The sequence below is a fragment of the Siniperca chuatsi genome, linkage group LG17 (genome assembly GCF_020085105.1).
Source record: "Siniperca chuatsi isolate FFG_IHB_CAS linkage group LG17, ASM2008510v1, whole genome shotgun sequence".
Taxonomy (NCBI): Eukaryota; Metazoa; Chordata; class Actinopteri; order Centrarchiformes; family Sinipercidae; genus Siniperca; species Siniperca chuatsi.
Genome location: NC_058058.1, coordinates 567,234 through 587,094, shown reverse-complemented (window position 1 = coordinate 587,094; position 19,861 = coordinate 567,234). Strand labels below are relative to the sequence as shown.

At 42.1% G+C, this 19,861-nt stretch overlaps 1 protein-coding gene across 5 annotated transcripts; it reads right to left on the bottom strand.

Annotated features, from left to right (window-relative positions):
• Window positions 1–512: 512 nt before the first annotated feature.
• LOC122864523 (gastrula zinc finger protein XlCGF57.1-like) lies at window positions 513–19,403 on the bottom strand. Of its 5 annotated transcripts, none has more exons than XM_044172050.1 (3): window positions 17,933–19,374; window positions 14,519–14,740; window positions 9,480–14,008 (listed from the first exon to the last, which is right to left on the bottom strand). In XM_044172050.1, exons 1-3 carry the CDS (start codon window positions 18,105–18,107, stop codon window positions 10,464–10,466), a joined length of 3,942 nt encoding a protein of 1,313 aa, XP_044027985.1. In that variant the 5' UTR covers window positions 18,108–19,374; the 3' UTR covers window positions 9,480–10,463. The 5 variants fall into 5 exon arrangements, with proteins under 5 accessions (XP_044027988.1, XP_044027987.1, XP_044027990.1 ...); XM_044172051.1 differs by having other exon boundaries at window positions 14,519–14,728; XM_044172053.1 differs by lacking the exons at window positions 9,480–14,008; window positions 14,519–14,740 and adding an exon at window positions 513–4,361 and having other exon boundaries at window positions 17,933–19,403.
• Between the last annotated feature and the right edge of the window lie 458 nt (window positions 19,404–19,861).

Here is a 19,861-nt window from a genome sequence, read left to right as displayed (position 1 = left end):
CACTGTATATAACAATATAATATCATAGCAGGAGTTGTCCGAGTGTTTTAATACAACATTTCTTCATCCAGAACACACCAAGTAAGCTAGCTGAAGGGAGCGCGGCAGGTAAAGATGGACTTTCTAACCGGCTCTCTGTGCTGGGTGCAGTCGCGTCAGGCCGTATGATCGATCATCTCATGAATGTGACACGCTGCTCCCAACTTTGATGACCTTCTATCAGGCAGTGTGAACTGATCAGGACAGAAACTGCTGACTTGTTGATTATGTGTATAATAGAGACCACAAGTTAAGAGACAAAAGAGGAAAAGAAACGAAAACATTGTCGGTCCGCAGAAGGTCAATGAAATAGGTTCAGAATCACACTTTGCCAACTTGTTCTACTAACAGACGACTTTAAATGAAACACGTTGACCGTAGCTGTTTGATCAGTTCATTAATCCGCAGTGATCTGAACTCACACACTTCATCTAAATTCCTAACATATGATCTGCTATTGATGCACAATACAATTCAATTCATTCAGTTCATTTTATTTCCAGAGTTCAAAACATAAAACACGACTGTCATCCTCACTATCAATCTAAAAACGAAGAAAGAATCTTCATCCTGAACATTTTGAAAAACACTGAATATGTGGATTAATTATTTTACGTTTGACTCTGACATTAAAATTCTGAACAAATGCTAAAACATAACTAGAATGGGCAATTTCTGGTAAGATTACGTGTGAGAGCTGGAAGCTGTTTGGTCCACCTGCTACGGCCGCAAACTGCTGCTCTAGCAGCAATTTTTCAAATCCTTTAGTGCCACCTAAAAATGCTACAGACTTGTTCAGCATTGCCATCTGTACAACCACACTGAATTTGGTTAACATGCCCTTAACAGGATTCAAATTCACAACCTTGGAATCTGACAGGGGAACACATGTGGCAATAGCTTAAACCACTGTACTACATTACAGTATAACATGACTATTTTTTTAAATGCCTCTCAATCTAAAGGCTAAATACTGATATTAAAGAGTGAGGGGGTTGAACTTAATGATGGTACATGATAAACATACAGTGTAAAACAACTTTAATTGCAATAATATATGGAAGACTGCCCTGACGCAGTACTGAACCCAGAACTTTGGGTTCAGGAAAACTGGCCAGTATCAGGGCTTAAACACGGAGCTCTGACACAGAGCACAAATTCACGTTGTTGATAAAAAATTTATTTGTCTAAACTTAAGCTGTTAGGTCAGAAATATGAGCATTATTAGTGGCAGGAGGTTTTGCAGAACGTGAGGAGGTACACTGTGTGTGCAAAGTGTTTAAAGTAAGAGAGAATCTAAGTTTAATTAACAACATGTTGCCGGCCCCTGGGCTCAAACCCCCAACCTCTGGATCTAAAAGGGGTACTTAACTTAATCCACTTGGCTATTCAGATACACTGTTAGTAGAAAGCAAAATATTGGGGAGACATGGATTCCACACACCTTCTAACAAGTTGAGGCAATGATACCACGTGTGCCAGACCGGGGTACTTAGTCTGTTTAAACCTAAAACGCGTACGACAATCAAAACGCTGAAAAGAATTCATTCTGCTGGTTTCGGGTGTCAAATATTTTTGGTGATTTTTGATCAAACACTGAGCAAAAAGGAAAATGTTGTGCATATATAGTACTAATTACTGCAAGATACTGAATATCACTGCGGACTCAACGTTTGTCCGATCTGAAAACAACCAACTACCATCTAGAGAATGTCTATGTAAATCTTGGTAGCATTTGTATGGAGACAAATGCTACCAAGACTGAATTGCACATAGACTTCCCATTATACATTTTAACACTTTAAAAAAAACTGATAAAATCACTCAAACATGTCAGAATAAAAAAAGTAATAGCATAAATGTCAAGAATATGTACGCTTTGAAGTTGAAACGAAGTTTCTAGGACAAACGGTACAAGAGTAGTTAGACGGCAAAAAATGGCGAAATAATATATAATAATAATAAAGAGCGAAATTAACGAAAGTGTGAGAGCACACTAATAAAACTTTTTTTTAACTTCATGACTACATTGTGAGAATGAAACTCGGTCGTCTTATTAATGCCTGCAGTTAAATCTAATTTCTTCCTGTTTTTCATGTGTTTAGTCTTTTTTAATAACTCAACATGAATGTTTTCCGATATGAAAACGTTTTTTTACAGAACATGTAATGCAGGTGAAATGGTGTCAGTTTGTCCAGCAGAGCTCGCACCGTGCTGAGGGTATTGTAAGCAATACCCTCAGCACTGTCTGCAGCACATGCAGCAGAGTGCATCACAACTGAACAGACGGTGGTGCGGACGGAGACAAGCGGTGTCTTCACAGTAAATTGCTAACTAGTGTGTGAAATACTTTAACATATATTATAGATCTTTAACATGTTAAAGAATATTTAACTTAACTTTAATAAAGTTAAATATGAGTTATTTGTTTAAGAAAGCAACCTTCTGAGTACCTTTGCATAGGTATATCGGTGCAAAACCGGTAACCCACATAAAAAAGGTCTATTTTCATTCCAGCTCAAAAATTCACTATATCGGTCAGGCTCTAGCTCAGTCTCCGGTCTTGACATCAGTCTCAGGTTGCAAATGTGTATCTTGATCAGAGTTCCTAGCTGGTCCTGGTCCTCCACAGTCCTCTCCATCAGCTCCTGTTTCCATCTGTTCAGTTTGGTTTTGATGAAGCTGTGAGGACTGACGACCAACACAGTTGTGGGTTCTGACCTCTTTATACCAAGTGAATCTTTTTTCACAAACGCTACAGCTGTACCTTTTCTCTCCTGTGTGGATGCTCATGTGTTGAGTCAGAGTTCCTGCTTGTGTAAAACTTTTGCTACAAACTGAGCAACTAAATGGTTTCTCTCCTGTGTGAAGAGGCATGTGAACTTTCAGACCTTGTTTACTTTTAAATCTTTTACCACACACTGAGCAGCTGAAGGGTTTCTCTCCTGTGTGGATTCTCATGTGTGTCACCATGTGGTCACTCTGTGTGAAGTGTTTCTTACAAACTGAGCAGCTGAAGGGTTTCTCTCCTGAATGAAATCTCATGTGATGAACTAAGTATTCCTTGCAGGGGAATCCTCTACCACAAACAGAGCAGCTAAATGGTTTCTCTCCCGTGTGACGTTTCTTGTGCACATTCAGACTTGACTTGGAGCTAAATGTTTTACCACACTCAGAGCAGGTATTTGATTTTTCAACAGTATTACATCTCATATCACTGACAGTGACTTCTTTATTTTTCACAGAGTTTAAACCTGACTGGCTTTTGCTGCGCTCAGTCCAACCATCATCACTGTCTTCAGTCTCAGGTTCAGAAGAGTCTGATGTCTTGTCATCAGTCTCAGGTTGTAAATGTGTATCTGGATCAGAGTTCGTGGCTGGTCCTGGTCCTCCACAGTCCTCTCCATCAGCTCCTGTTTCCATCTGTCCAGCTGAGCTGCTGGCTGGAGGCTCTGCCTCTCTGTTCTCCTCAGTTTGGTTTTGATGAAGCTGTGAGGACCGACGACCGACACACTTGTGTCTTTTGAGCTGTTTATACCAAGTGAACCCTCTGTCACAAACGCTGCAGCTCAATCTTTTCGCCCCCGTGTGACGTGCCATGTGGAGTGTCACGTGTACCTTTTGTATAAATCTTTTACCGCAAACTGAACAACTAAATGGTTTCTCTCCTGTATGAGTTCTCATGTGTACCTTCACGTGTCCACTTTCACTGAAAGTTTTACCACACATTAAGCAACTGTAAGGTTTCTCTCCTGTATGAATTCTCATGTGTCTCTTCAGATGTCCCTTGAAACCAAATATTTTCCCACACTCAGAGCAGCTAAAAGGTTTCTCACCTGTACTACATCTCATACCACTTTTAGAGACTCCATCATTTTTCAGAGAGTTTAAACCTGACTGAGGGTCTCTGGTCTCCTTCCAACCATCATCACTGTCTTCAGTCTCAGGTTCAGAAGCATCAGTTTTGTCAGGTTGTAAATGTGTATCTGGATCTGAGTTCCTGGCTGGTCCTGGTCCTCCACAGTCCTCTCCATCAGCTCCTGTTTCCATCTGTTCAGTTTGGCGTTGATGAAGCTGTGAGGACTGAGGTTTCTCTTCATCTTCTTCACTCTTCACAGGGACAGGACTGAATGGGAACTTGGTGATATCGGCCTCCTCCAGCCCTCGAAGCTGCTCTCCCTCCTGACTGGTCCAGAGCTCCTCCTGCTCCTCTTTAATGTGTGGGGGTTCTGGGTCCTGGTCCAGACTGGGGCTCCTCTCCTGCTGCTCGGGGGGAGCCTCTTCTCTACTCAGCGACAGCTGCTGGACGTCTGCAGGACACAGTAAACAAAAAGACAGACGTTATGGAAAACCTCCACTTTCCGTTAAAACCAAGCTGGAGAACTTTATGGTTTAATTGGACAGATGTTGCTGCTTTTCTCTTTTATAACACTGAAACTGAATCTTTGGGTTTTAAATATCTTGGTTGGATAGAGAGCCAAAGTCATGATGTCACTTCCTGTCTAGCTTCTGTAATTCAATGCCTCATTCTGCATTTCTTTCATCAGTCTTCCTGAAAAAATGAGGAGTTTTCACCAAACGTTATTCAAACAGGAAGAAACAGCGCGTCTGTTGGGGACTATTTCCAGCGGCGGTGTGTTTTCATGGTGATGAAGCAACATGTCACCCAGTGCAGCAGAGCGGCTCTCTGATGTGTTTTAACAGTTTCTGGACAACGACGGAGGAAGAAGATCCATCAGCTGTGATTCACACACAACACCTGTTAGCAGATACGTTCATGATGGTTTGAGTCTGAACATCAGGTTTAATAACAAGAAGGAAAATATAGAAAAATCATCAGATTTACACTTTTAGCCGTCAGTGATAAAACACCATGTTATGATTATAGAAGCTAAGTAACGAGCAGCTGCAAACATTTCACCCTGCAGGATTTAAAGACTGAAAAATGTTGTTTATATATCTGTACAATCGTTTTACTATCTTGTATTAATATAATTCATTCATCTACAATGATTTTGTTTGCAGCCCTTATAATTATTAGTCCTTTTCACATTCTAAGTATACCAGGAGGGAACTTTAATTTAACTTCTGAACTAAAGCTGAAATAACTAAATTAACTGATCAACAGCAAATAAACATTCGCTGATATGTGATGCTTTTACTTTTCATATATGACAGGAGACTGAGTTGGGTTTAGGTGATATTTAACAGATAGGACATTCTCTGTTATGATTGATGACCTTTCCTCCTCTTCAGCCCCTATGACCTCTGGTGTGCCACAGGGATCCATTTTGGGCCCTGTTCTATTATCTCTGTACATGCTGCCTTTAGGTTCAGTTATTTCAAGTCACAATGTGTCCTTCCATCTGTATGCAGATGACTTACAAATCTATCTGCCGGTTGTCCCCAATTCTTCTGACAGTCTTGAATCCATAAACAGATGTTTAGATGACATCAAATTGTGGCTGTCTCAGAACTTACTCTGTTTGAATGAGGACAAAACAGAATGTATTGTTTTTGGCACATCCAACCTGCCCAGCGTTTCAGCTCCTGGTCTTGTTGCGTTGACCCCCCATTTTAACCATGTTGTGAAAAATTTTGGGGTGAAATTAGACGGCAGTCTAAAATTTGATAAGCAAATTGATTCTGTGGTCAGGGCGAGCTTCTTTCAGCTCCGCCTTCTAGCAAAGGTTAAACCCTTCTTGAGCTGTTGTGACCTGGATGTTAGTTCCCGCATAGACTCCTGTAATGCGCTCTGTGTGGGAGTTAACCGAGCCGGTCTTCACCGTTTGCAGCTTGTGCAAAATGCTGCGGCCCGCCTGCTCACTAACAGTCGGAAACGCGAGCACATCACGCCCGTCCCGTACTCGCTGCACTGGCTCCCTGTCCAGTTCAGAGTTCATTTTAAAATTTGGACATTTGTTTTTAATGCAGTTAATGGCCTTGCACCTTCCTATCTGTATGATATCTTGAGCCCTCAGTGACCCGGCAGAGCTCTACGATCTGCTGGAGGTCCCCCGGTCCCGGTGCGAACAGTGGGGCGACCGTTCTTTTGCAGTGGCCGGTCCGAAACTCTGGAACTCTCTGCCCTTTGACTTACGTTCATCACTGAGCTACCTTTAAACTTAAAACCCACTTATTTAGAATAGCTTTTAACACTTAGTGGCCCTGCGACACTTCTCTTTATCTTTATGTTGTAATGTGCTCTGCTGACCTGTTTGTACTTTTATTATTATTTGTTATATTATTATTATTATTATTATTATCATCTTGTTTTTAATGTTGTACAGCACTTTGGTTCAGTTTCGGTTGTTGGAAGGTGCTGTAGAAATAAAGTTTGCTTGATTGTTGGGTTTTGGACTGTCTGTTGAATAAAACAAGTTATTTTAATACGTCACCTTGGACTTTTGGAAATTATGGTTGCAGCCCACAGAAGCTCAACAAGAAGCCGAGCAGAGATATTGACTCGATTAATATTGTGATATATAATCAATAACGACTGAACATTACTGTGTTAGCATCGTTTGCCACATCGCGCAGACCTACGCTGAATTTTTGTGCAATAATATTTTGATTATGGGTAAATTTTATATCCATAAATGTAGATTTTTAAAAAGTTACTCCAACTTTTGTTGCATTTAAAAATCATTTGAATTACTTAGGTTATACATAGATTAAACCCCAGTGAAGTGATTTAATTTAATTTGTATTTTTATTTAGTCTTGTAATTTGCTGCTTGGAATTACTGTTAAGTGTGTTGATAATAATGATAATGGCTGTTTTGTTACTTGATGATGTCTCCTGAAGGTAAAAACCGCTGATGTGTAGCGGATATACGTGACAGCTGTTTGCAGGCGTTACCATGACAACAAATTGCAGGATCCATTAAAAACAGTTACCGTAAAGCTGAGAATACGGCCGCGAGAGAAGAAGAAGTGAAGCGGACAGACCTGCTCTGTGCAGCCGAAGCTGAGGCTGGAAAACAGCGGCCAGCAGCTCCCGCTGTCGCTCGTTCTCCTCTTTTGAACGACGAAGCTCCTCCTCGTACTCTGCTATCGTCCTTTCAAACAGCCCAAATATCTCCTCAGCAGCCGCAGTTAGTCGCTGCTTCACCAGCGCTCTCAGCATCTGGACTTTACACATTTTCACACAATGACGCCAACTTTTCCTCCACAAACTCCGTCAGAAACGCTGTTTGCTCTCCGTCAAACAGCCGCTCTGACCGGCGCTGCTGCAGCTAGCATGCTAAGCTAACTCCCGTCCCCGGCGCTGTGGCGGCAGCTAGCATGCTAAGCTAACTCCCGTAGCTCTGTAGGCTACCGGGAGATGAGTCAGAGGTGAAACCTTCAGCACAGAGTCCGTTCAGACGGGTTTATCCGGACACACAGAGGCTCTGACGCCACCAAAGATGCGACATGAGGTAAATCCCCTCGCTCCCCGATCCTCGCTTGAACCGGAAGTCGTTCTGGTCCGCCATGTTGCGGTGGGTGAGTCTCTTTGGCTCAGGAAGGTTCCTGACTGAGTGAAATGACCCGGAAGTATCTCAGCGGCAGCCATGATAAGAGCTGGTCGAATCCTCTAAACGCCACAAAGAAAGCTGCTTCACTGCATAGCCAAAGTCATTCTTAGATCTCCTTTAGGACAGGACACGCCGGACCATCCTTTACCAAAGGAGAGAATGCCGTCCCACAATTCCTTGCGGCAGCGACGCGCCATTGTAGTTTCCCCACTAAGTGTAGAAACAACAGAGCACCTGTTTCCTGTCTGAATATAATGCACTTGCTCAATTCCTTATTTTCATTTAATTATTATTTTAAATGGCTCAACTTTCTCTACTTGTATATTCCTTTTATGTTATTATATCATTTCAACCCTGTTTGTTTTTCTGTTCTGTTGTTGCTTCCTGTGTATAAATGGAAAACATCCTTTCTTACGAGGTTTGACTCTGTTTTGGACAGAAAACCTTAACTTGGATTGTAAAGCACTGAGTTTGTCACTGTACTCATCTGCCGTGCGTTATAAATAAAGCTGGTTTAAAAACCCGCCTAGCGCCAGTGCAGTCGGGCTCTGATGAATTCTCCTTGACCTCATGACGTTTTCCATCGAGGGAAAAGTGTTTCAGGAAAGACTTTTTGTTTACTGTTTGAGCGCAGACAGCCTGCTAATAAAGACCGACGGATCAAATCCTGTAACCAACTAAGTGTAAAACGTCTTTAAGCAGTGAGTTGGGATGGGGTCGAAGAGGCAGGCTGATGGCTTAGAAGAATTAATCGTTGAAGTTAGTTGAAGAGCAGCCAAAATATATATCATGTTTTAGATCTGAGTAAGTCTATGATCTGTTAGCGTAGACCGGTGGGAACCGGAGAGAAAAGAGTTAGGATAAGTGTAAAAAGTAATTCTGGGATGGTTTTCACAAGGGCCTTTATTTTGAAACCACTTCCCTGAAGAGACAAGCAGTGTGCTTTATGACTCTTCTCTCCACTCAAGGGTGTAACTGTTGTATAGACATTGATCCCCAGATATGTTTTTTTAAGAACATTTCCCACAATATTTATATATGAAAAGTTTAGTTTTGAGGACTACATTGACTATTTTTAGTTTTCCCATGTTAGATTTTCTTATTGTTATTGATATTATATACCTTCATTACTCTTGACAGTACATGCACCACTGCTTATTACTTATTACTTATTTTATTACATTGTATTATTATACTGTATTATCATCATCAACTGGTAAACCCACTTGGTACTTCACACTTAGTTTATCTTACACTTATACCCACCTGATATAATTTATTTCTGACCTGTTTTTATAGTTTTATAGTGTATTATATTGTTTGCTAGTACTTTCTCCTGTGTGCACTGACGTAAAGGCGAGCTGCTGTAACAAAGAGTTTCCCTTCAGGGATCAATAAAGTCTTTCTGATTCTGATTCTGATACTTACACTTACTGTCTATGTGCTCTACTAAATTGCATTATAGTCACGCTGTTTAGCTAGCTATATAGTAAGTGTATGAAGAATAGTGTACAGTAGAAACTACGATGGCCGACGAGGGCAAACACACTACAACATGCACATACACACAACGGAAGGAGTGAAAAACAAACACAAAACGGTTTATTAAACGGATTATTTGTTTTTCATTATTGTAATAAATTACTATAGAAGTCATTTATAGCAAAGAGTGTATTTTTGTTCCTTTTTATTTTAAAACGAAAGTAGAGCGTGCTAGCTAAACAAACATTACTAAAACAGATTTACGGCTGCTGACCTGTCGCGACAACAAACCACGCACACACACTTACAAAAACAAGAGATCAAATTGTGGAGTTGATAAATATAAAAAGTACCTCAGATTCTGTGTAGTATTTTACCTTCATATTCAATGTCTGTGACAACAATATTAACTTTGAATGGGAAAACAAAGATGCTAATGTTGAGATATAATTCATATTTTATTAAAATGTGAATAACATGAATCCATAAAATATCATGTTACATTTTAGAGGCACTTCTAGCTACAACTTTAACGTTTGTGAAGCTGTTAAATAAAATGTTGATAAAATATTTGTCTTTGCCACAATTCAGCCCCATTTGCTTTAAGTTCACAATGAATTTACAACATTCACATACAGTATCTCACACTAAAGTAACACCTGAGAGGCTTGAAGGAGAAACATCTGAACACTTCTCATCAAACATTTCCTGAATGTTTGAAAGTCTGATATGAAGGCTGCGTTTCTAAATGAAGTTTATCTTGTATGCGAGTCCCAGTCCAGGGTCCAAAGTGAGAAAATTCTATTTTTTAAAGTTCAGAAAAGACTCTGTGGACGCTAAAGATCATCCATCTTGATGATGCAGTACGATAGTGGCTAGAAACAGGATAAAGAAGAGATAAACAGGAAGTTGTTGTATTGCTGCAAAGAGAAAGCATTTCTTACAAAAAATAAAATCTCTTCAGTGTGTTCGAAAACAGAATCACTTCTTTATCTAATAAAACACTCAAAATTAAGTTTTCCTGTCGTTTTCATTGCTTCAATACATGACTGAAACACAGCTCAACTAGCAGCTCTACAGCAGAGCTGCAACCGTTAGTCGATCAATCCACAGACAGAAAAATATTCAGCAAGTATTTTGATAATCAACTAATAGTTTCAGTCATTTGAAACCTGCTTCTTACATGTGAGGATTTGCTGCTTTATTTTGTCATTTCATAACAGTAAACTGAACATCTTTGGACTGTTGGTCAGCCAAAACATGTTTGAAAATAATCTGCATATTAAATCAGTAATGTAAAAACTCGTTAGTTGCAGCTCAACTCTACAGCTTAACTTCCTGCTCTCAACACGTATGTTTCCGAGCAGCTGAGTGAATCTTCTCTCACAAATGACGTGGCGTTTCAGATTTCTCCTTTGTGCAACTACATGGTTTCTCCCCAGTGTGGTGTTTGACGTGAGGACTCGCCAACACAATGATGGTATTTAAGCTCTGTATACCAGGCAAAGCTCTTGTCACAGACATTGCATGTATATTGTTTATCCACCGTGTGGACGACCATGTGCGATTGCATACTTGCCTTATGTGCGTATTTTTTACCACACACTGGGCAAATGAATGGTTTCTCTCCTGTATGAGTTCTCATGTGTATCTTCAGATGGGACTTGTAAAGACATTTTTGACCACAAACAGAACAAAAAAAGGCTCTCTCTCCTGTATGAAATTTCATGTGGTTCTTCATATTGCAAATGCTGAGAAACCCTTTCCCACACTCAGAGCAGCTATATGGTTTCCCGAGAGTGTTGGATCTCATTTCACTTTCAGAAACGTCATTATTTTTCAAAACGTTTAAATCTAACTGAGGTTTCCTGTTGTCTTTCCAAAAATCACTGTCAACGCTGTCATCACTCTCAGGTTCAAGAGTCTCTGAAGCCTTGTCATCAGAACAGCTAAATGCTTTCTTGCCAGAATCACAACCCATAACACTTTCAGAGATTTCATTCTTTTTCAAAGAGTTTAAATCTAACTGAGGTTTCCTGTTGTCTTTCCAAAAATCACTGTCTACACTGTCATCAGTTTTAAAAGAGATTCCAGGATTGTCATCAGTCTCAGGTTGTAAATGTGTATCTGGATCAGAGTTCCTGGCTGGTCCTGGTCCTCCACAGTCCTCTCCATCAGCTCCTGTTTCCATCTGTTCAGTTTGGCTTTGATGAAGCTGTGAGGACTGAGGTTTCTCTTCATCTTCTTCACTCTTCACAGGGACAGGAGTGAATGGGAACTTGGTGATATCGGCCTCCTCCAGCCCTCGAAGCTGCTCTCCCTCCTGACTGGTCCAGAGCTCCTCCTGTTCCTCTTTAATGTGTGGGGGCTCTGGGTCCTCCTGCTTTGCCTCCCTGTATTCTCCTGTATGATTTCTTATGTGGATCTTCAGAAGGTGATTGTTGTGAAATGTTTCCCCACACTCAGAGCAGCTGAATCGTTTCCTGCCAGTATCACATGTTGTTTCACTCTGAGAGACTAAATCATTTTTCAGAGAGTTTAAACCTGACTGAGGGTCTCTGGTCTCCTCCCAACCATCATCACTGTCTTCAGTCTCAGAAGACTCTGAAGTCTTGTCATCAGTGTCAGGTTGTAAATATGTATCTGGATCTGAGTTCCTGGCTGGTCCTGGTTCTCCACAGCCCTCTCCATCAGCTCCTGTTTCCATCTGTTCAGTTTGGTTTTGATGAAGCTGCGAGGACTGATGACCAACACACTGATGGATTTTTAACTGTGAACGCAAAGTGAATCTTTTGTCACAAACACTGCAGCTGAATTGTTTCTTTCCTGTGTGAGCTCTCATGTGCACCTTCAGATTTCCACTTTCAATGAAGCCTTTCCCACACAAAGAGCAACTGAAAGGTTTCTCCCCTGTGTGGATTCTCATGTGTACCTTCAAATGGTACTTGCGGCCAAATCCTTTACCACACTGAGAGCATCTAAACAATTTGTTGGCAGTAATATGTTCCTCAGTTCGGCTTTGAAGAAGCTGTGAGGACTCACCAACACACTCATGGTAGTTGAGCTGATAAATCCGAGTGAATCCTCTGTCACAAACACTGCACCTGTAGATTTTCTCCTTTGCGTGGACTTCCATATGTTTTGTCAGATATCTTCTCCATGCAAATTCTTTACCACAAATTGAGCAACTAAATTGTGTTTGTCCAGTATGAATTCTCATGTGTTTAACTAAAGACTCACTGTCACTAAAACCTGTGTTACAAACTGAACAGCAGAAAGGCTTTTCCCCTGTGTGACATGTCATGTGAAAACTTAAATTTTCACGCCTGGCAAATGTTTTAGCGTGAATTCTCATGTGTACCTGCAGCTGGTGCTTACGGCCAAATCCTTTACCACACTGAGAGCAGCTAAACAGTTTGTTGGCAGTAATCTGTTCCTCAGTTCGGCTTTGAAGAAGCTTTGAGGACTCACCAACACATTCATGGCTTATGAGCTCTGACTCCAAAGGGAATCTTTTCTCACAAACAATGCAACTGAGTAGTTTCTCTCCTGTATGGACACACGTGTGTCTTGTCAGATATCCTCCTGTCGCAAATCCTTTCCCACAAAATAAACAACTAAATGGTTTCTCTCCTGTATGACATTTCTTGTGTGTCTGCAGAGTGTGACTGCCTTTAGATCTTTTATGACACTCAGAGGAGCTGAATGGTTTCTTGTCAGTATTATATCCTGTATCACTTAAAGAGACTTCCTCATTTTTCAGATCGTTTAGACCTGACTGACATTGCCTGGTCTGTTTGCAAAAACCACTGCCAACACTGTCATCGGTTTTGGGTTCAGTTTTTACAGAGACTTTTTTATTTCTCCGATAAGTGAAACCAGACTGATGCTGCCTGGTCTCTTTCCAAAATTCAATATCAACACTGTCATCAGTTTCAAAAGACGGTTTGGTCTTTTTATCACTGTCAGGTTTTAAATGTTTATCTGGATCCAAGTTCCTGACTGATTCTGATCCTCCACAGTCCTGTCCATTAAAGCCAGTCCTTCTTTGCTGCGAGGACTCACCAAGACACTTGTGTTTTTTGATCTGAAACTGCCAAAAGAATCTTTTGCCACAGTCACTGCAGCCGAATGGTTTCACCCCTGAGTGGACTGCCATGTGTTGCGTCATAATTCCTCTTTGTGAAAATCTTTTACCACAAACGGAGCAACTGTATGGTTTCTCTCCTGTATGGGTTCTCATGTGTATCTCCAGATGAGAACTAAACTGCCGTTTTTGACCACAAACTGTGCAAGTAAACAGTTTCTTGCCTTTATGCATTCTCATGTGGGTCATCAGAAGGTAATTGTTAGGAAATGTTGCATCACATTCAGAACAGCTCAGTGGTTTCTTGCGTTTATCACTTTGGCTTTTGTGAAGCTGTGATGACTCTCCAACACACTTATGGATTTTGAGCTGTGACGTCCCCCTGAACCTTTTACCACAGTCACTGCAGCTGAATGGTTTCACCCCTGTGTGGGTCGCCATGTGGTATGTTAGAGCTCCTTTGTGTCGAAAGGTTTTACCACAAACTGAGCAAATAAACGGTCTCTCTCCTGTATGAGTTCTCAAGTGGTAGTCCAGACCTGCTTTTTGAGTAAACCTTTTACCACAAACTGAGCAACTAAAAGGTTTTACTCCTGTATGAGTTCTCATGTGTATATTCAGATTTCCCCTATGTTTAAATGTTTTACCGCACACAGAGCAGCGAAATTGTTTGCTGTCAGGATCCCTCCAGTTTTTATCACTGTCATCAGTTTCAGTCTCAGAAGAGTCTTCCGTCTTGTCATCAGTGTCAGGTTGTAAATGTGTATCTGGATCTGAGTTCCTGGCTGGTCCTGGTCCTCCACAGTCCTCTCCATTAGCTCCTGTTTCCATCAGTTCAGTTTGGCTTTGATGAAGCTGTGAGGACTGAGGTTTCTCTTCATCTTCTTCACTCTTCACAGGAGTGAATGGGAACTTGGTGATATCGGCCTCCTCCAGCCCTCGAAGCTGCTCTCCCTCCTGACTGGTCCAGAGCTCCTCCTGTTCCTCTTTAATGTGTGGGGGCTCTGGGTCCTCCTGCTTTGCCTCCCTGTATTCTCCTGTATGATTTCTTATGTGGTTCTTCAGAAGGTGATTGTTGTGAAATGTTTGACCACACTCAGAGCAGCTGAATCGTTTCCTGCCAGTATCACATGTTGTTTCACTCTGAGAGACTAAATCATTTTTCAGAGAGTTTAAACCTGACTGAGGGTCTCTGGTCTCCTCCCAACCATCATCACTGTCTTCAGTCTCAGAAGACTCTGAAGTCTTGACATCAGTCTCAGGTTGTAAATGTGTATCTGGATCTGAGTTCCTGGCTGGTCCTGGTCCTCCACAGTCCTCTCCATCAGCTCCTGTTTCCATCTGTTCAGTGAGTCTTTGATGAAGCTGTGAGGACTGAGGTTTCTCTTCATCTTCTTCACTCTTCACAGGGACAGGAGTGAATGGGAACTTGGTGATATCGGCCTCCTCCAGCCCTCGAAGCAGCTCTCCCTCCTGACTGATCCAGAGCTCCTCCTGCTCCTCTTTAATGTGTGGGGGCTCTGGGTCCTGGTCCAGACTGGGGCTCCAGTTCTGCTGCTCAGGGGGAACCTCTTCTTTCCTCAGCGACAGCTGCTGGACGTCTGCAGGACACAGTGAAAGACAGAAACACATTGAGGAAGACTGTGAGGTAATGTTGATGCTAAGCTTGATATGGTGATACTGGAGTTTTATATGATTTTTTTGCATCGAAGTGCCTTCATTTGTCAGTTAGTAATTTTGTAGGTAAACCATAAACAGTTTCTCACTTGAATTTCTATATAATGTATAAGAGATTATCAAATCTAATCATAGTAACATATGGCAATAAGTGCTTAGGCTTCGCAGTAAGACAGCGGTCAGCCCCCTTGGTCGTTGGCCCTTTAACACACACTTATAACCAACATAAATTGTATGACTGATATGGAGTCAATATTAGCACCACATTTTCCATTGTTTTCTGTCCCTCAGCTGAATTACACTCGCCTACCAAACAGCATATCAAATGTTGTATGTTTGTCCAGGTAGCTGTGTCTGCTTTTCAATGATGTATATTCATAACGTTCTGGTTTGTAAAACACTGTGGAAGCATAAGGCAGAACCGAGAGCCTAGACTTTACAGGTTCTACGATATGCAGCATTTACTTTATATATGCTTCCTCTGGTAAGTATTATTAGGAAACACTCCATAAACTTTCATTGCTATGCAGATGATACCCAATTATATCTATCGATCAAGCCAGATGAAACTAACCAGTTAGCTAAACTTCAAGCATGCCTTAAGGACATAAAGACCTGGATGACCTGCAACTTTCTGATGTTAAACTCTGAAATAACTGAAGTTATTGTACTTGGACCCAAACACCTTCAAGACACATTATCTAAAGATATAGTTACTCTAGATGGCATTGCCCTGGCCTCGAGCACCACCGTAAGGAACCTCGGAGTTATCTTTGATCAGGATTTATCCTTTAACTCCCACATGTAACAAACTTCAAGGACTGCCTTCTTTCACCTACGCAACATTGCAAAAATCAGGCACATCCTGCCTCAAAATGATGCCGAAAAATGAGTCCATGCATTTGTTACTTCCAGGTTTGACTACTGCAATTCCTTATTATCAGGCTGCCCGAATTAGTCCCTTAAGACTCTCCAGTTGATCCAGAATGCTGCAGCACATGCACTGACAAGAACCAGGAAAAGAGATCATATCTCTCCAATATTAGCTTCTCTGCACTGGCTCCCTGTAAAATCCAGAATAGAATTTAAAATCCTTCTCCTCACCTACAAAGCTCTTAATGGTCTGGCACCATCATATCTTAAAGATCTCATAATACCTTATTACCCGACTAGAACACTGCGCTCCCAGGATGCAGGGTTACTTGTGGTTCCTAGAGTCTCCAAAAGTAGACCGGGAGCCAGAGCCTTCAGGTATCAAGCTCCTCTCCTGTGGAACCAGGTCCCAGTTTGGGTTCGGGAGGCAGACACCATCTCCACATTTAAGAGCAGGCTTAAGACTTTGCTCTTTGATAAAGCTTATAGTTAGGGCTGGCTCAGGTGAGTCCTGAACCATCCCTTAGTTATGCTGCTATAGGCCTAGACTGCCGGGAGACTTCCCATGATGCACCTCTTTCCTCTCTCCTCCTCTCCCTCTCCATCTGTATGCATTTTTATCCCATTACTGCATGTTACTAACTCAACATCTTCTCTCTCCTGTAGTTCTGTGCTTTCTCATCTCTCTCCTCTCTCTAGTATTTTCAAGATGTTTCCTCGAAGTGCATTCTGTTTTCTGCCGGTGTAACGCCCAGATAATTACCACAGCTATGAGCAAACGCCAACTGTGCCGTTGCTCTATGTTAAAATTGCATAGCAATGTTTCTCTCACAGAAATATGCTCTAGTCCAGAACACAGGACCTTCTTCCTGTATTTACTCTCGTGCTCCCGCCCCAGTCACATCTGACCAATAAGCGGAGTTAACGTTCTCAGGTGGTTTTCAGTGATGCATTTTGGTTCACTTGAATATTTTTTCCGTGTGAAAAGAGACCAAACCAAGTTTACAAATTAATCTACTGATTCGGACCGGAGCAAACCAACTATAGATGTGAAAATGCCATTGACCACCTCCACTCACGGGTCTCAGTGCAGTTGTTGGTCCACACCAGGGTGCGATTACTGTGTTCACACCTGCCCAAACGAACCGCACCATGGGGGGGAAATGAACCAGAGTCCGATTTAACTTGACTAAAAAGTGCAGGTGTGAAATCACCCAAAGACGGACATGATAGACCAGGCAGAACAGTTTTAGCCATGTAACACTCATGTTTAATTGTTTGCATAATTGTTGGCTGCAACTAACATTTATTTTTATTAATCTGTGAATTGTTTTCTTGATTAATCGATTCATCATTTGGTCTATAAAAAGGTCAGAAAATGGTAAAAAAAATAAATAAAAAAGTTTATCCAGCGAGTCCACAGCGACGTTGTCAAATGTATTTTAACCAAAAGATATTTCATTTACAGTCGCAGAAGACTGAGAAAACCAACAAATATCTTCTCAAATTAATATCTGAGAAGCTGGAACCAGAGAATTTTGGCATTTTATTTTGTTAAAAAAAAAGACTAAAATGATTAATTAATCATCCAAACCGGTGCTGATTAATTATCTCCAGCGACACGCTGTAAGTAAAATGTGTTCAGCCAGATACAACATTAAATTGCTGTTTATGTGGAAATCTATAATAGTACATCATTAATTAATATAATTATATGAAACTTGCATAACGACTACTTTCACTTTTTAATTGATCTATTAATGGTCGTACAAAAGCACCGCGAGCTGAAGCTAAAGATCACACCCATCAGTTCACTTTCAGATCCTGGATCAGCTTGTGATGAATTCAGTAACCATGGCGACGGGTTTAACCTGTACAGCTGTCACCTCTGACTGGTTCCAGCATGGCAGCAACGGCAGCTGAGGCTCATGGGTATTGTAGTATTTAGAAACCACAGGCCAGACCAAAAAGAAAAAACCTGATTTCTGATAAATGGTCAGAACAGAAACCTGCGGAGGAAAAGGAAAATACTTCCAGCTGTTCAAACTTAAAAAGCCGAAACTACACAGAATCATCAACACACGAGACGCAGTAAAAGGCCTTAAAGTCCAGAGGACAAAAATAAACTTTTTAGCCGGAGCTAGCTGCGGCTAACAGGCTGTGTAAGGACGGTTTAGCTAAAGCTAGCTTCACACCAGCTCCCTGCGGCATCAGCAGAGCAGTAAACACGTTTCCAGCAGGAGAAACAAACAAACCTGCTCTTCGCAGCTTCAGGTCGGGGTCTGAAACCTGATCCGGTAGTCTTTGTTGGCGATCGAGCTCCTTTTCATATCCGGATGTTTTTGTATCCAAATGTTCAACCAGATGTTTGCGAGCCGCAGTTCGCAGCCGCAGTTTGACTGAATCTTTAAACTCCTGAAATCTGGACATTTTCCACGAAAACTGAACCCGACGCTGTTTCTGTCCCTTTATAGATTAGGCTAACATGTTAACTCCTGCAACACGCTAGCACAGCCATACATGCTAACTGTGTTCCGCCAGAAGGAAAAGCCAAGACCCGGAAACAAAAATACAACTTCCGGTAAACGCCTCTGGCCTTCAGAATAAAAGTAGAGCGTTTTAAACGTTTTTAAACTCGATTTTACTCACTTGCTTTTGCAACTAAATGCTTTATTGGCATTTAATTGTCATACCCCATGAGTTTAAGTACAGAGTGATAATTGGTTCAAGGCCACCGGGGAGCTATTAACAGCACGCTGTGACCTCATGACCTGAGCCGTCAGGGGAAACCAGCTCTCGCACTGGGTCATCTCCACCAACGCAAACAGATTGGGCCGAGCTCTGCCAAATCGGGAATCAGTAGAGTTACCACCTCTCGCCTGGAAGGGGGCCCGTCCTGGACAGGAGATCTGTTGCCCGGTTCGAGCAAGGCCCACAGCCAGAGCTTCCTGGCCGCCCAGAGACAGCGAAGGGATCTCGCTGCAGATTTACGTGGCACACAGTGGAAGAGTTGTCCGTTCCCATTAGGACATGTCTTCCCCCGATGAAGGGGAGAAAAGCCACCAGGGCCAGTGCTCTCACCCTTCCAGGGGTCACCAGGAGCTTCACTCGTCTGTCCTGTTAAGCCGCCTCTGTAGTGGTCGATCCCCGAGGGACCACCGCTGCTGAAACACAGTTATTACACTTAGGATCTCGGATGAGGTAAAGTAAGGCAAAGAGGAAGATGCGTGTTTTTATAGACGGCGAGCCAAGCCTCCTAAGGTCAGTCACGTGACTTTGTTGATATAAGAGCTCGAGGACAGGTAGAAGGATGGAATCTTTCAAGGTGAAAGACCTTGCAGTACTTGCTTTATCTTTCTTTATATTTCTACTGTGTCTATTGTTTTGCACCAAAATACCAAAGCAAATTCCTCGTTTGTGTGAACCTGAAAGCTGATTCTGACTCTGAAGGGAAACTATTGATCTGAAAGTTCAGTTGGGAAAATGTGAATTCTTTTGCATTCGCAAAGAAAAGTTAGAGCTTCGGTGGCAAAAAGAGTGGAAGAAGAGCGAAGCTGTTTCTCTCTGCAGTCACCTGTTAAGTTAGAGGTGGAGGAATCTGGGAGAAGGGATGATGTTATGTTATGATGTCAGCTATCAAGCTCCTCTCCTGTGAAACCAGGTCCCAGTTTGGGTTCGGGAGGCAGACACCATCTCCACATTTAAGAGTAGGCTTAAGACTTTCCTCTTTGATAAAACTTATAGTTAGGGCTGGCTCAGGTGAGTCCTGAACCATCCCTTAGTTATGCTGCTATAGGCCTAGACTGCTGGGAGACTTCCCATGATGCACCTCTCTCCTCTCTCCTCCTCTCCCTCTCCGTCTGTATGTATTTTTATCCCATTACTGCATGTTACTAACTCGACATCTTCTCTCTCCCGTAGTTCTGTGCTTTCTCGTCTCTCTCCTCTCTCCTTCTGTCGCTTTCAGCAGGTATTTCTGCCTCCGGAGCTGCAGAGTCTGGATCTGGTTGTGGGCCTCCTGCTGCCCCTGTGTTCCTGCAGAGTCTGGATCTGTGGTTGTTGGCCACCTGCTGCCCCCGTGTTCCTGCAGAGTCTGGATCTGTGGTTGTGGGCCACCTGCTGCCCCTGTGTTCCTGCAGAGTCTGGATCTGTGGTTGTGGGCCACCTGCTGCCCCCGTGTTCCT

Bases quoted from the DNA above. Each gene is read 5' to 3' on its own strand.
- LOC122864523 (XM_044172050.1), bottom strand. From the start codon at position 18,107: ATGTCCAGATTTCAGGAGTTTAAAGATTCAGTCAAACTGCGGCTGCGA. The intron at 14,741-17,932 runs GTTTGTTTGTTT...TCTGTCTTTCAC, and splicing joins CCTGAAGCTGCGAAGAGCAG to TGTGTCCTGCAGACGTCCAG. The intron at 14,009-14,518 runs ATGAAGAGAAAC...AGAGTGAAGAAG, and splicing joins CCCTGTGAAGAGTGAAGAAG to ATGAAGAGAAACCTCAGTCC.